This window comes from Nyctibius grandis, chromosome 5, assembly GCF_013368605.1.
Source record: "Nyctibius grandis isolate bNycGra1 chromosome 5, bNycGra1.pri, whole genome shotgun sequence".
NCBI classification, from domain to species: domain Eukaryota; kingdom Metazoa; phylum Chordata; class Aves; order Nyctibiiformes; family Nyctibiidae; genus Nyctibius; species Nyctibius grandis.
The window spans coordinates 7,105,506-7,118,936 of NC_090662.1; the positions used below are offsets into that span (position 1 = coordinate 7,105,506).

General features: G+C 41.0%; 1 protein-coding gene across 9 annotated transcripts in view; it reads left to right on the forward strand.

Moving 5' to 3' along the window:
* CELF2 (CUGBP Elav-like family member 2) overlaps positions 1 to 13,431 on the forward strand; it is a 390,551-nt gene that overhangs the window by 308,769 nt on the left and 68,351 nt on the right. For all 9 annotated transcript variants that reach the window (XM_068400894.1, XM_068400889.1, XM_068400888.1 and 6 more), the window contains one exon: positions 6,429 to 6,563. In XM_068400894.1, coding sequence (XP_068256995.1) covers positions 6,429 to 6,563 — 135 coding nt within the window. The remainder of the gene's footprint in view (positions 1 to 6,428; positions 6,564 to 13,431) is intronic.

Sequence of the window (13,431 nt, forward strand, 5' to 3'; positions counted from 1 at the left end):
AAAGGGGAAAAGAAAGCAAGCATGCCAAGGCATCTTGATTTTCATGATCTGTGCTGTTTGAGCTATTGAGGAATGCTTGAAACCCTTTGATTTCTGAGTAGTGGGAGGATCCTACTACATTTTATTGGTAAAGTGGTGTTTCTCAAGTTTTAAAAAGGTTAAAGAAATTCTCTTGGTCAGAATTTCCAAATAGCTTGTGGAAAGATATGTAAGAGAGGTTGAACACTCACAATTCTTCTGAGCTTGCACATGTTTGTGAAGGCTTGAGAGACCTGTTCCAAGTTCCACAGGGAGGAAGAGGAGGTATCCTCATTCACCTTACCTAGGTTTTCAAAGAACAGTATTTGCTGTGTGATAAGATACCCCCTCCCCATCCTGAGTCACTTGCAAAAAGGTTTGAATGAGCATCCAAGCCCAGGAGTGCCAGGACAAAATGCTCCTCCTTCTCCATCACTGTTCCTGTCTTTAGATGTAGACATCACTTCAGAAACCTGTCCCTTAGAACAAAAGGCTAAGCTTACGTTGTGGGAACTTGGAGATGGGTATGGAAGAGGCACATCCTGCACACGTTTGACTAAATGCCTGGGCAGTTCTGCAGGATTAAGACTTTATTAGCAGCCTGGAAATCTGTTTTCTTCTGGGTAGGAGCTGGGTGGCTGATAGATCTGTGCAATCATCTCCATTCCTTCCCTCCATACAATAGCTTATGTGTCTGAGTCATCTCTCTGCTTGTGCAGGTGCAGCAAAGCTTAATTTCTTCCACCAAGCTTTAAGCAGCTAGAGTTGATGGGAAGAACCTTGCCTTTAGATCTAATTAATTTGTCTGCCTGGGAAGGTTCTGAAAATACTTTTATTGTTGAGAAATCTAACACCCCTGAAAGATTTTCAGATGATGAATTTTTGTAGCATGTCCTGTTCTCATCACCCATTGGGTCTAGTCTGACCACCTTTATTTTGCTAGGTGATTGTTTTTAACCTATCTGCAAAGTTTTGGTTAAGGATTATCTGCCAGAAAAGCATGCTTTCCAGACTTCAAAGGCTGCACCATTGCTAGATTCCTCTCCACTGTTAATCACTCACAGTATTTGTCCCTTTAGGGATATTTTGCCTCTTTCAAACAAAGGAGGTTCCTCCATTCTAATGCCGATAAGCACATAAACACATGCTTGACTCTAAGTTGTCTGTGGCCCTTAACATGCTGAAATTTAGCAAATACTTAAATGTTTCTTGGATCAGAATTTGAATACAGTAATACTTTCAGGCACATATCCTAAGGACTGTATGCTCTTAAATGGATCAAAGCATCACCTCTTCAGGGAAAATGACAAAATTTTCTGTTTAAAAAAAAAAAGGGGGGGGGGTATACCTGAGTGATCTTATAACTTTTTTTTATTATTTTATTAATGAAAACGTGAAGAAATAATTTTGAAATTCTAAGTGACACAACTTTGCCAATTTGGAGGGAGTAATTAAATGCCATATGTTAGCGCTAACACATAGAAAAGTTGATAATTAATGCAGGCAGCTCCAGATCCAGGTGTGACTTTGACAGATTGTGTGCAAGGGTTTTTCACAGCCTTACAAATAGGGATAAAAAGTCTGTTTTCCCCCCTTCCCTTCTGGATTAAAATAAATAATAAAAAAAATTTCGATATAATTAACTCTTCATTTGCTCAAAAGAGAAGGCAACTTCTGTATGGAAAATGCACTCTTTAACTGACTAGACTCCTCAAAAATGTATAATAAAGGGACATAACTGTGATTTTTCAGGTCAGAATTTTGGGGGTTTAGAAGAGAAAAAAGGAAAGTTTGTTGAATCTTCAGGGAGATTTCCTATGATTATTACAAGGTTTCATTCTTTTGTAGGGTACAGAAAATAATCTCTACTCCTTTATTCTCCTGGGTTAGCACAAGCAATCTAATACAGACTGCAAGAAATGCTCATTATTGAAGCAAATTGAGTAAAGCTAAAAAAATTAGACCCTTCAGGATTTTGTTCTGCAAGTCGGATGTAGGGCTGTCAGAAGGCAGGAGAGTACGTTTTGAAAGAAGTCCTCCTAGCAGAGGCAGACTTCATCTCAGCTAGCTTTTGACGGCTAACGTAGCTCTCTGGCTTCAAACACCTTCAAAGACTGGACGTGGCACTTAGTGCCATGGTCTAGTTGACATGGTGGTGTCAGGGCAATGGTTGGACTCAGTGATCCCAGAGGTCTCTTCCAACCTGATTGATTCTGTGATTCCGTGATTCTGTGAAATACCTGGGCACCCGTGCTAGTGATTGCAGAGCTACTCTTGATGGAGTTGTAAGAACAATGCATCTCATCTTAAAACAGATACCTGCACTTTGTCTTGCAGGGTTCCTGCGTTCGGGCAAAAGATTCCCACACCAAATCCAGCAGTCTTAGCACTGTATGTGTCACACTAACTGCCCGGGCAACATAGCTGACTTGTCTTTGTAATATGTTTGAGTGGATTAGAGGTGAATCCCATAATTATTTAATCGAGATACTATACAGTTTCATACTTTCCTTCATATAACTAGAACTTCAGGCCTTGTTCACTGTGACTTGGCTGCTTCTGCTTCATCAATGCAGAGCACTCAGCCACCCCATCCTACTAGCTGCTTCCAGATGCTTGTATCTACTTCATGTCCCCAGAGTGGTGCAAAACAGCCAGAAAGTACAACTAGGCCTGTGGGCAAGGTTCAGAAATAATGTGCTCGCCAAAAAAAATTGCATTAATTTTCTGGATTTTTAATTATTGAAACCTACGCCTAGTGTGGGAGAGACAATTGCCAAGTAGCAGTGAAATGCTTATGAGATATGCGCACACAAGTGATGACCCTTGGGCCCTGTTATCCTTCCCCCAGCCTTGTCCTTTGCCTGCTCTCATTGCCCAGAGCGCTGTCAGCTGCCAAGCTTTGTCCAGTCCCTCAGAGCTCACTTATTCTTCCTGTCCTGCAGCTGGAGCTCATGTTATCACAATGAGCAAGTTTTGGGAGTTGGCTGGAAGGTAACAGCCCTATCTATTGTCAGTAGCGGGGGAGAGACTCCCATAAAACAAGCCATACCATCTTGCCAGGAGAGGTCAGATCAGTCACTCTTTGGAGGAGCTGATCTCTTGGCATTGACAATAGCCAATCGATAATATTTTAACTGAGACTAAAACCAGACACCTAAACTGTACATGACTAAAGTTAGGCGAGATGGCTTTAGACAGCCATCCTTTCTCCAAACAGCTACAGGTAGCGCCTTTCCCAATCTCCACACTTTGTTGGGATGCATGTGCTTAATGCTGGGCTCCTTGTTTTACAGTCTATGGGAGCAACCCAACATTCAGGCAAATCAGTAGGCTTGACTGATTGAAGGGGGAGTTTGCTAACCTCTAGATACGTTTGACCCATAATTCTTGCTATCCCTTGTCTATTTGATTGTCAAACCATGCCTGCGTGGTGGGTAAGTATTCCTTTTAGAAGGAAAGGAGAGAAGTGGCTGACCAAAAATGCAGAAACAAATCCAGACAGCCAGTCTTACAGAGGTGAAGAAGCATTCTTTTCTCTGCATGATAATATATTGTTAAAAACTCTTTCAGCCTAATAATATCAGATGTTCCATCAGATGGAGTGAAAACATGTCATTTTGATCTTGACAATTGTCCCTTTAAATGTTTTTTATGCTGGGCCCCTAGCCAAAAAATGAATAGCAATTTTCTTAAGCTTTAACTCTGATCAGCACTGACTAATAGCACTGAATGCAGAGCACGTCATCATATCAATATGTTTTCTGTACTCTGAGCATTCTTCATGAAATCTGCATTTTTAAGATGTACAGTACACAGGAGCTGTATGTTTAATTTACTATAAAATCACCCTCAAGCTGAAAACCTGCAAATCATGTTAGTTAAATGGCATATTTATAGGTTTACTAGCAAAACTGAAGGAGGTCGGTGGGGAGTTTGTCGTCTGCTACTCTTTGGAAAATTAAAGCAAAGCCTTGCCATTTGCATCTCATTTCTTGTGAATCTCTGCGTGAATGTCTTTGGTTTGAGTCTTTGTCCTTGCACCTAAGCAGGACCGGAGGGACCTCCTTTGGGATGGCATGACAGGCATTTGTCCAACTCAGCCAGCAGCTATTTTTAAGGGAGAACTGGGATCTAGTCACCCTCAGGGCGGACCTGCACTGTATTTCAAGCCTAAAATCAACCCAAATTTAAAACTGACTGGTACGAGCTGACACACAGGCAGAAGTTAAGAAGTTCATAACACAGAGCAGAAGGCAAAGCTTGGATCCGTGCTTGGCACTGAGGCTTCGCCCAGCCTGACCTCGGTTTGTGGTATGGAGAAATCCATACCTGGCAGCCCAGCTTGGTCCTTTGCCTCATACCCTTCCCTGCACCCTGGCCATAGTGTGTGGCTGTTGTCGAGGGGACAGGCTCGGAGGGCCAGGGTCCTTCCCCAAAGAGATTAGTCAAGGCAATACAGGAATTTTAAGCAGCCAAGTTACAGGCATCCTTTCAGCAGCAAAAGTGACTACCTAGACTTTCCTTGTGGCTGTGAGCAAGGCAATTCAGTTTTACCATAATTATTAGCAGCATCAAGGCCAGTTATGTAGTACGAATCAGATGTAAAGTTTCATTGGAAGACATAAATATAAATATATAAAATCCCAACTTGCAGGTCTTATTTGCAATCCTGCATATTCAGCTCCTGATCTGTATATAACTGGCTCATCCCATGCATTCATCATTTGTTAACCATTTCTAGAGGGTTAACCATTTCTAGAGGGTTAACCCATGTGTGGAACCTCAATATAAAGTCTGAATGATGCTGAGTCTTGAGGAATCTCTGCTGAGGAAAACTTCTTCTCCTGGATGTTAAATTCATGCCAATTTTCTTGCAAGGTTGTAGAGTGAGAAGCTGGGATTGTAGGAGCTGGTCTCTGTTTTGGATTCTTAAAAATGCACGGTCTTGGTGCTTGCTTGTACAAAAGCTACAAATACTTTTTAAAGTCAGGAATTCTACAGAAAAAAATTACTTCAAACATCTCTCATGATCAATAAACATGAACCTATTCTTTTTATTATTGAAATTATTAAATGCACTTAAAATCTTAAAGTACAACACAAATAAAATCCTATGAAAATAGATGCAGTTTCTTCTTCCTCAGCTGCAATTTATTCCATTTGACAAACTCCTCATCCTAATACAGGAGAGAGAGTTGGGGAGCAAGGGAAGATTCATTTTTTTTTTTTTTGTAAGCCCAGAAATGAAAATACTTCATTACAAAAATAATTTGCACAATAATAGAAATAAGTAAGTGCACTGCAGACTCTCTGGAGTAAAGCTTTCCTTCTCTCTTTGCTTCCTTGCAAACTCTGACAGTCTGCTCATTAACGGTGAATTGGATTTACATGCCATTTCAAGAGAAGAAGAAAGCACTGGTGTATATACTGTATAATAAGCACTTAGATTTTTGGTTTAATGTAGATGGGAGGGTGCGTTAACATTTTAAAGTCTTTGCAGGGTGAATTAAGTTTTGGTGACCTATTTCATTTTTGACAAAAGCCCACAGCTTTAGTTCTGTAAATTCGAGTTTGATTAGCAGGACTGCATGTGTCCTGCTGCAGCAGTGTAGCTTTTGCTGATTTTGGCGACAATGCAGGTAGGAAATATTCTACCAATAATTCAGGTAAAGCACCTTTTTCCTGTTTTTTTTTGCAAATTCAGCATCGTTACGAATCAAAGGGCTTGGCTCTGGGAAGCATTATGCAGCCTCCTTGTTAAAATGATGCCCTAGAATACACCTTGTGTCCTCTTGGAGGGGAGAGGGCTGTGTCAGTCTGAAAAAAAGCAGGAAAATTTAATGCATTCTTTTTCCAGAGCAGTCATCACACATCTGCCTTTCAAGTGTCACGCATTAAGTTGGTTGAAATTGAAAGCTCAGATAGGAGCCTCTCTCTCCAAACATTTCTCAGGAATATTTTTCATTAGCTCATATCGTTACGTGCACAATCCCTTCTTCACCCTCACCCCTGTCATGATTTCTTTCATACGTGAGGGAGGTGAGGGAATTTATCTGAATTAAAATCTATGCAAAGATATCTTTAAAAGTCTCTCTAACAGAGGATACTTTTCTCTTAGAAGCCGTGATGGGGAGGCATATGCAGAATGACTAAGGCAGCCAATTAATATGTTGTATAAACAGCAAGCACCACTAGAAAAAGGAGAGAGAGAAAGAAAAACGAGAGATTTGGGGTGAGGGAGGAAGGGGGGAAGGGAGGTTGTAAGTATAAAGTGTTTGCCTTAGGACTTGTCTTCAGTTACAGAGCCAGACTCACATGACTGGAGCTTGGTTTGATGTGGTAATGAAGCATTGATCACAGGAAAAAGATGAAATGGCCTTTGCTCATTCATTATTTTTATCTTCTAGCTGTGGAAGACAGAAAATTGTTCATAGGAATGGTTTCGAAGAAGTGTAATGAGAATGATATCAGGGTGATGTTTTCTCCGTTCGGCCAGATAGAAGAATGCCGAATCCTTCGGGGACCGGATGGGCTGAGCAGAGGTGAGTGTGCAGTCTGTAAAGTCTCTTTCCTTAAGTGCTAATTGGGAGCTGTATGTCACAGCCAGGGTAGGCATAGCCGCTGTCTGCAGCTAGAGGTTACGCTGTAATACGTCCCACGTGATGAAGGTATCCGCATGAACTTTTCACAGTGACTGAAATTATCACCTTTTATTTCCAGTGTCAGAAGGGTCTCGGTGCCAACATATTAACTTGTGTTATCGCCCTGTTTGTCAGCTGGAAAGGTTCCTTTGCACCCTGAGAAAACACCCTCAGTTTTCTGCTCTCACAAAATCAAAGATCCTTCCCTGACCCCATTTCTGCTTTGTAACATAAGGCCAAAAGAAAAAAAAAAAATAAAAGGACTGTAAATGACTGCTTGAAGGCATACAGGGTCATGGGAACTGGTCCACGTTGTAGCACTATCTCCTCCATTCCTGTGTTTTCTGTAACTATATGCAAAACATAGGTCTGCTGTAACTGAGAAACAGAGGTTAGCTGGAACCTGAGAGCTTTGCCTGGACCAGACTCTGTAAAAAGAGCTTTTAAATCTTGTGCCTCTATCACAACCCAAAAACCAGGGCAGAGGTGTTAAGCAGCACCACCGAGAGCGGTCAAGCGGCTGCGCTGAACTTTGGAAATGAAGCGCAGCACAGACTTCAATAGCCGGTGATCCCTTTTGAGAGCAAAAGTGCTGCCTTTTGGGGAAAGGCCCTCTGAAAACATATTGAAAAGAAAAATAAATGTATATTGATAACCCAGGCTGCATATTAACTCCATGGTATATGGACCTGAAATTATTCTCAGAGCATGAACTTTCTCAAAAAGTCGGTGCCAGGCGGTGCTGAGTGGAAAAGAAAATAGTGATAGTCCCATCTGTCAGTGCGAAAGGATGCTGTGGTACTAGCCATTGGCCATTTAATGGCACAGGGAGTAAAGTAATTTTAAGTGTGGAGCTGTGAAAATATCAATTCTGTTTCTATAGGAAAAAAAAATACATAGAAAGCACAGTTTATGCATTTTATTACATTTTCAAAAGGCACAGAAAAAATAATTGTACCCATTTTGCATTTAGATATAGGTATAAATATAGATATTTTTCTTTACTTTTGGATCTACTTCTTTCCAGTAGGCTATAGGATCCGCAGTATTTTGTGCAGCAATTTGTGCATGTTTTTTTTTGTTTTGTGTGCAGCCCAGCTTCTTTAAAATTTCAGCAGGGGAAGTTGCAGGTATTCCTATATTTCATGGCGCTCCTTGAAAGCACTTACTATACTACTTCTGAATAATAAGGACTTGTTGAAAAGACCCTCCGACAATAAATAGGGAGCCCCAAGAAAATGACGCACTTACGTTTATATATGCTTAGTCTGTGATCCCAAAACTTTTGGGGCTGGGATGCAGCAGCCCCTTCAGGCAAGGAGAGCCTCAGGATCATGGCTTTTGCTGTGGGCAGGACTGGGGAAAAGGTCTGACGTTGGTTCCTGCAGCTCAGTAATGAATGTTAACTGATGGAGTCGAGTGCTGTCATTATCTGTCTAGACCCAACATTGAGGCAAAACAAATATTTCTGATTTTCACTGATTTCACTTTGTAAGTAGCACAGGGCAGGCGTGATGGAAGACACAAGTGGGAAAGGAGCTAAGTAACCACTGAAATAACAAGATCTGGGCATCAGACGTTTTGAGCCCCCAGAAGATTTAATTGACTCCTCAGCATCACCCAACAAAGAAATGCATCTTTCCTGGGATTCATAGAAATCCCACTGAGTACTTGCTTTTATTCGACAGACGCTGGGCATAGTACAAGCATAGAAAAGCTAATGATGAAATCCAACAGAGGAAGTAAGAGTGGTGGGGTAGTTTTGTTCTGCCGTAAATAGCAATCTCACAATAATCAGAAGCTGAGATTTTTAAGCCATGTCACCAATGTATCAGGCAGGGCAGCATCGTCTGCCGGCCAGCACAGCTGTAGAGTTAATGTGCTGCTCTCTGCTGCTGAAGGCTGAAGCTCCCAGTCCAGGTAGGTAACACACCAGGAGTCATAGCAGAGCTGTATCCTCTCTGCCACTCGCATTTATTTCGGTCACAATCACGACTGATACTCTATCATGCCCTCATGCATCACGCCTTGTTAAACTTGAATTGCTTTCTGCACACCCATGTTCACACTTGAAAATGAGTTCAGTTGTGCCAACCAGGTTTTCAGGCAGATGTTTATCAGCTTCACAAAACCACCACTGCATGAGAGAAGGCAAAGTGTTGGGAAAATGGTTGGTATTTCAGTCAAGATGAAAAGTGCTAAGGGAGATCTGCAGTGGAGGGAGCTTGACTGAAAAAGCACAGGGTGAAAAGCTGCTTCACTAAAGCAAGAGGGAGAATTTATACAGTTAAACCTTTGCAATGAGTTCCAGTACTTAATGAGTTTTAATTCATGTTACTGTTTCCAAGATGCGAGTTCCCTTTGACACAAACAGTGTTTGTTTTCCCAGCACCCGTCTGGATGTGCTTCCCTCACAGCCACAGAGGGGTGAATGAAAAATAGTCACTGTTGTAGGAAAACACTGTCCTTACCATGCCAGAGCCTTTGGGAACTTGCAGTGCTCACAGCAGTGAGATGTAAATATGGTCCAATAAACTCTGTTTGGCATCTCTTTCCAATTGCACAACAAGTGCACATCATGGTATCTTGGACGAAAAGAGCTTGAAGAGTGTATTTGTTGGTATTTATGCCAACTTTTGAGCTTTATTAAAGGGTTCAGGCAAATAGTCTTTATTACCAGCAGGTAGTTGCAAGGAATAGCTGCACTTTACACTGCTCAGTAGATCAGTTTTGGTTTGTGATGCTTTTTTTTTTCGCCTCAATAAAGAGTAAAAAGCTTTCCATTGACTTTTAGGCCACGTCTACGCTACAACGGCAACCTTACAGCTAGTACGGTAACGGTCTGCTGTCAACCCATAGGCAGGTTGTAGAGTCGTAGTGTACCACATGGCTCCAGTAGCAAGGAGAAATCCTGTCCTGTGGCATCAAGGGAGAAAGTAACACTTTGTGATGAGTGTGATACAAGTGCTAAGATAAAGAGAGAGATGGAGAGAGACTGAACTGGCTGTTTCTATTGTAGTTTCTAGCCAAGAGCTGACAGAACTTTAATAAAGTCAACCCATTGCTGTCACTACTGATAATGGACCATCAGCATTTCCATTCCAAATTCCTATTGTCAGCTTTTTGAAACTCATCTGTAAAACAAGACTAAAATAATGTTACAAACTCCAGTAGTGGAGCAGTGTATTTTAAAGAAACTGAGATTTTTTTTTCCTTGAGTCATTTTTTTCCTCACTGTTGTTCACTCCTGCATCTAAGAAATAATTGTTGTTTATATCTGTAACTTGTTATATTCCAGCTAGCTACAAGAAATAGGCAGCAACCAAAAGGCATTGCCTTCCGAAGGCTCTGGGGTAGTCCCTGTGAAATTAGTTGGCTGGCAGAGAGTAATTCCTAGCTGTGAAAAGCATTAAAAAATAAAAATACGCTGTTGGCTGTAGAGATAAAGAAACCAGGGACTCAACAGACGTGGAGGCTGGCCTTCGCTTTAGCAGGGTTCATGGGACTATATAAAGAAGCTTGCCACTGCCTGTACTATATTCATTATTCAAAAAGAAGGATTCAGCCTTCAGGGTTGTTTAATCCAGCACTTTTTCTGAAGAGCTAAGTATGCTTTACAAAAATTCATGATTGTGATATCATGTGCTAAGCTTCATTATCATGAAAAAGCAGAAGTGAACTGCCTCGGATGATTAAGATTTTAAATCACTTATTGTAAACGGCTTAAGGAAACTTTCAGACCTCCTGAATCCTAGCACTGTGTAATGTCTACATGACCACAGATGCCAACACAGACAGCCATGCAGTGATAGCTGGAATGTGCAAAAATAGCCAGAAATACCCAAGTTTGATGTGTAGCGGTGCCACTGATGTGCTGTATTGACCGTAGGTGAGTTGGTCTCTCATCATCTCTCCGTTATCCCATTCCTTAAAATAAGGATAGCAAAGCTCCTCTACCTTTGCAAAATGCTTTTTTTAGGTCAGTGGATCAATATCTCTGTATCACTCTAGGAATTATTATCGTCTGTAATGATGATAAAAAAAAATCCTCTTATCCTTATCACAGGAACACCATACAGCAAATTATTCTGCTGTATTGCTAAGTGCAGATTTATATAACAGATACCAGAAAGAAGTCAACGGGGTTAATAGCATGCACCGAAGAAACCTGCTAATAACATGTGCAGACAGTTGGATATACCATGAAAATTGTGGGAAAGCTCCAAATGCATATTCCTACATCTTCTAGGCTCCTAATTGTATGATTTTTTAACAAAACATCGCCAGGCACATGGGACAAGTGAACATTCCTGCAGACATTGATTACAGGGTTTTTTTTTTTCTTTCTTTGCTTTAAGAGCAGATTAGAAATGGCACAGAGACTTATACCGTGGTCAGGCAATTTAATTTCATGAGAAGCCATTCATAACTTTCAGTTTCAGGGGTTTTCTTGATGAATTAGTAAAAGAAAATTAGTATTTGCATCATAATTAATTGCAGTGAAGGATAGGTGAGGAGATTTTATGCCTGTTTGGTTTTCCTTATGGATATTTACTGCTCCTTCATGAGCTAAAGGAACGTGAAGTGCCAGCCGTGGGAACAGCCTGGATTAGGGGCCACCTTCTAACTTGTGTATCAGTGATGGGAAACAAGCATGATGAAAGTGCTGTATTTTTAGTTACTCTTCAAAAACACCTCCATGCCTTATTTATTTTGCTGTAATGTGGTAATGTTTTAATTTTTTCCAATCATTACAGCACATTTAATTTTCTTTTTCCCCTGCTGAAACTCTTTTGAAGCTGGGAAGGAACAAACACAGCCAAGTGACCAGTGTCCCTACAGGCCTTTGGCCAGTAACTACATCTCAGATTTCCATTACTGCAGCTTTGCAGCAGTTCCTCCCCAGAGGGAAGTCTGAAATGAAATAATTTACAAGAGGTTTTATTCCAACAAGAGAGTCATCGAGGCACTATTAGAGAATGTGGTCTTTGGTACCTATTTGATTCTGGATTTGTGTGAATTCCAGTTACTGAAGTCTGTACTTTGCAGGGTGGCTAATTGACCATTCAATTAGAAACGCTTTGAGGGAACCATGAACTTCAGGGAATTTAAAATCTAGAATCTGTCATCTGGTCGATAGTCAAGAGAAGTGAGTAAAGCCAAAGAGATGAGGCATGTTAACAGGACATGTCTCTTGCTACCTTTATGTGCCTGATATGTATAAACTAAAGAGCTTGGCTGTGACTTTTTCAAACTGCTTTACTTTGGGCTGAGTTCTTGCACTTGGTCTCAGACCTGTTGTTGTGTGTCTTAAGCAATACCTAATGACCAAATGTCTATACAATAAACAATTCAATGTCTTAATTTGTAGCTGAAATGTATTTTAACCACTAAGACAGATTTCTGTGTGATGTCTTCATTAGAAGGCTGTTTCCCACGCTGGTCCTTCCTTCAGACTGTGCTATATTAGCACAGTGTAGAAAAGGGAAAGTCTACTTTGCAATCTCAGCTAGAAATATTTTAACACAAGTGGAGCTTATTTTTATCATGCTTCAATTTCCATAGCTTTTTATTTGAGCCTTATCTTTTCTTTAAATAGAGGCTTTCATCTCAGAGGATCCCAAATACTTCTTGAAGGAGTATTTTGGCAGCTTTTCACTATTGTTTCTTCACAGAAAGTGAAGAAAAACCTTGTTTATGTTGAACTAGGAAGAGGTAGTGAAACCATGACACCTCCAGCTGCACAGCCACCATATGTAGTACTACGATTGCTCGGATGACTTTGAAAATCTCTTGAGCCTTCTTCTGTGTCAGAGGGGTCACTACATATTTTTTTTTAAAATTGATTACATCTGCCTTTCTTTCATCTCTAGAACTTTAAAGCCATGGTTTTTAAGCTTCCATTTTTAACTCTAGGCCTGATTCAAAAACGTCTAGGGGTTTTACATCTCCCTTTGGCTTCATTGAGGGTTTGGGGGCTTTAAAAACCTCTGGTAGACCACAGGAGTTTTATGTGGGAGGTTTCTTATGTAGGTATGAAATCAGACCCCTTACCTTGAGGCCTCCATACTTAAGAACGTTCTACTTCACTTGCAGCTTGCAAGTATTGATGTTATGTTAGACTGTGCCTGCACTGCTGACTGAATGTTTCAAAACAGTCTATGAAAGCCTGAGATGAGAAGAATTACGTGAAGCAGGAGCTGAAATGGAGCAGTGCTAAGGTTTTTTTAATATTTCAAATAATTCAATCGCTCGAGCAGCAAGCCTTAGGTTTGGGATGGCACCAGTTGAGGAGGAAGTTTTTCTAATTTTACAGCCTCTTCAAAATTCTCTTTCAGTTCGAGGCAGGAGGTGGGTAAGGACCAACCCTGTGAGTTTAGATGTTCTCTCAGCCGAGATGGCAAATGTGATAATGTGCTCCAAAATCTCCTCTGTGACAAGGCTGGGTGCCTCCCTCCGATTCTGCCTGCAGGAGGAAATTACTTTGAGAAGCCTTTCCCCAGTCACTGATTTATCTGGTGCAGGGAGTGAGAAGGCAGCCTTGGAGAAGCAACTAAAACTCTTGTACCTCCTTTCTCCCTCCCCTTTTGTTTCTGTTAGTGATCCCTGACATTTTGAAACCAGAGGTGATAAGTAATTGCAAGGTGACTTGCAGGTTGGCTGTATTTACAAAAGGAATATTTTTTTGTGTGTGTGGTTAGGTAGCTGGTGGCACAAAATTAAGTAATTTCAAGGCATTAGCTATAGAAATGTCCCCATCTCCACATTT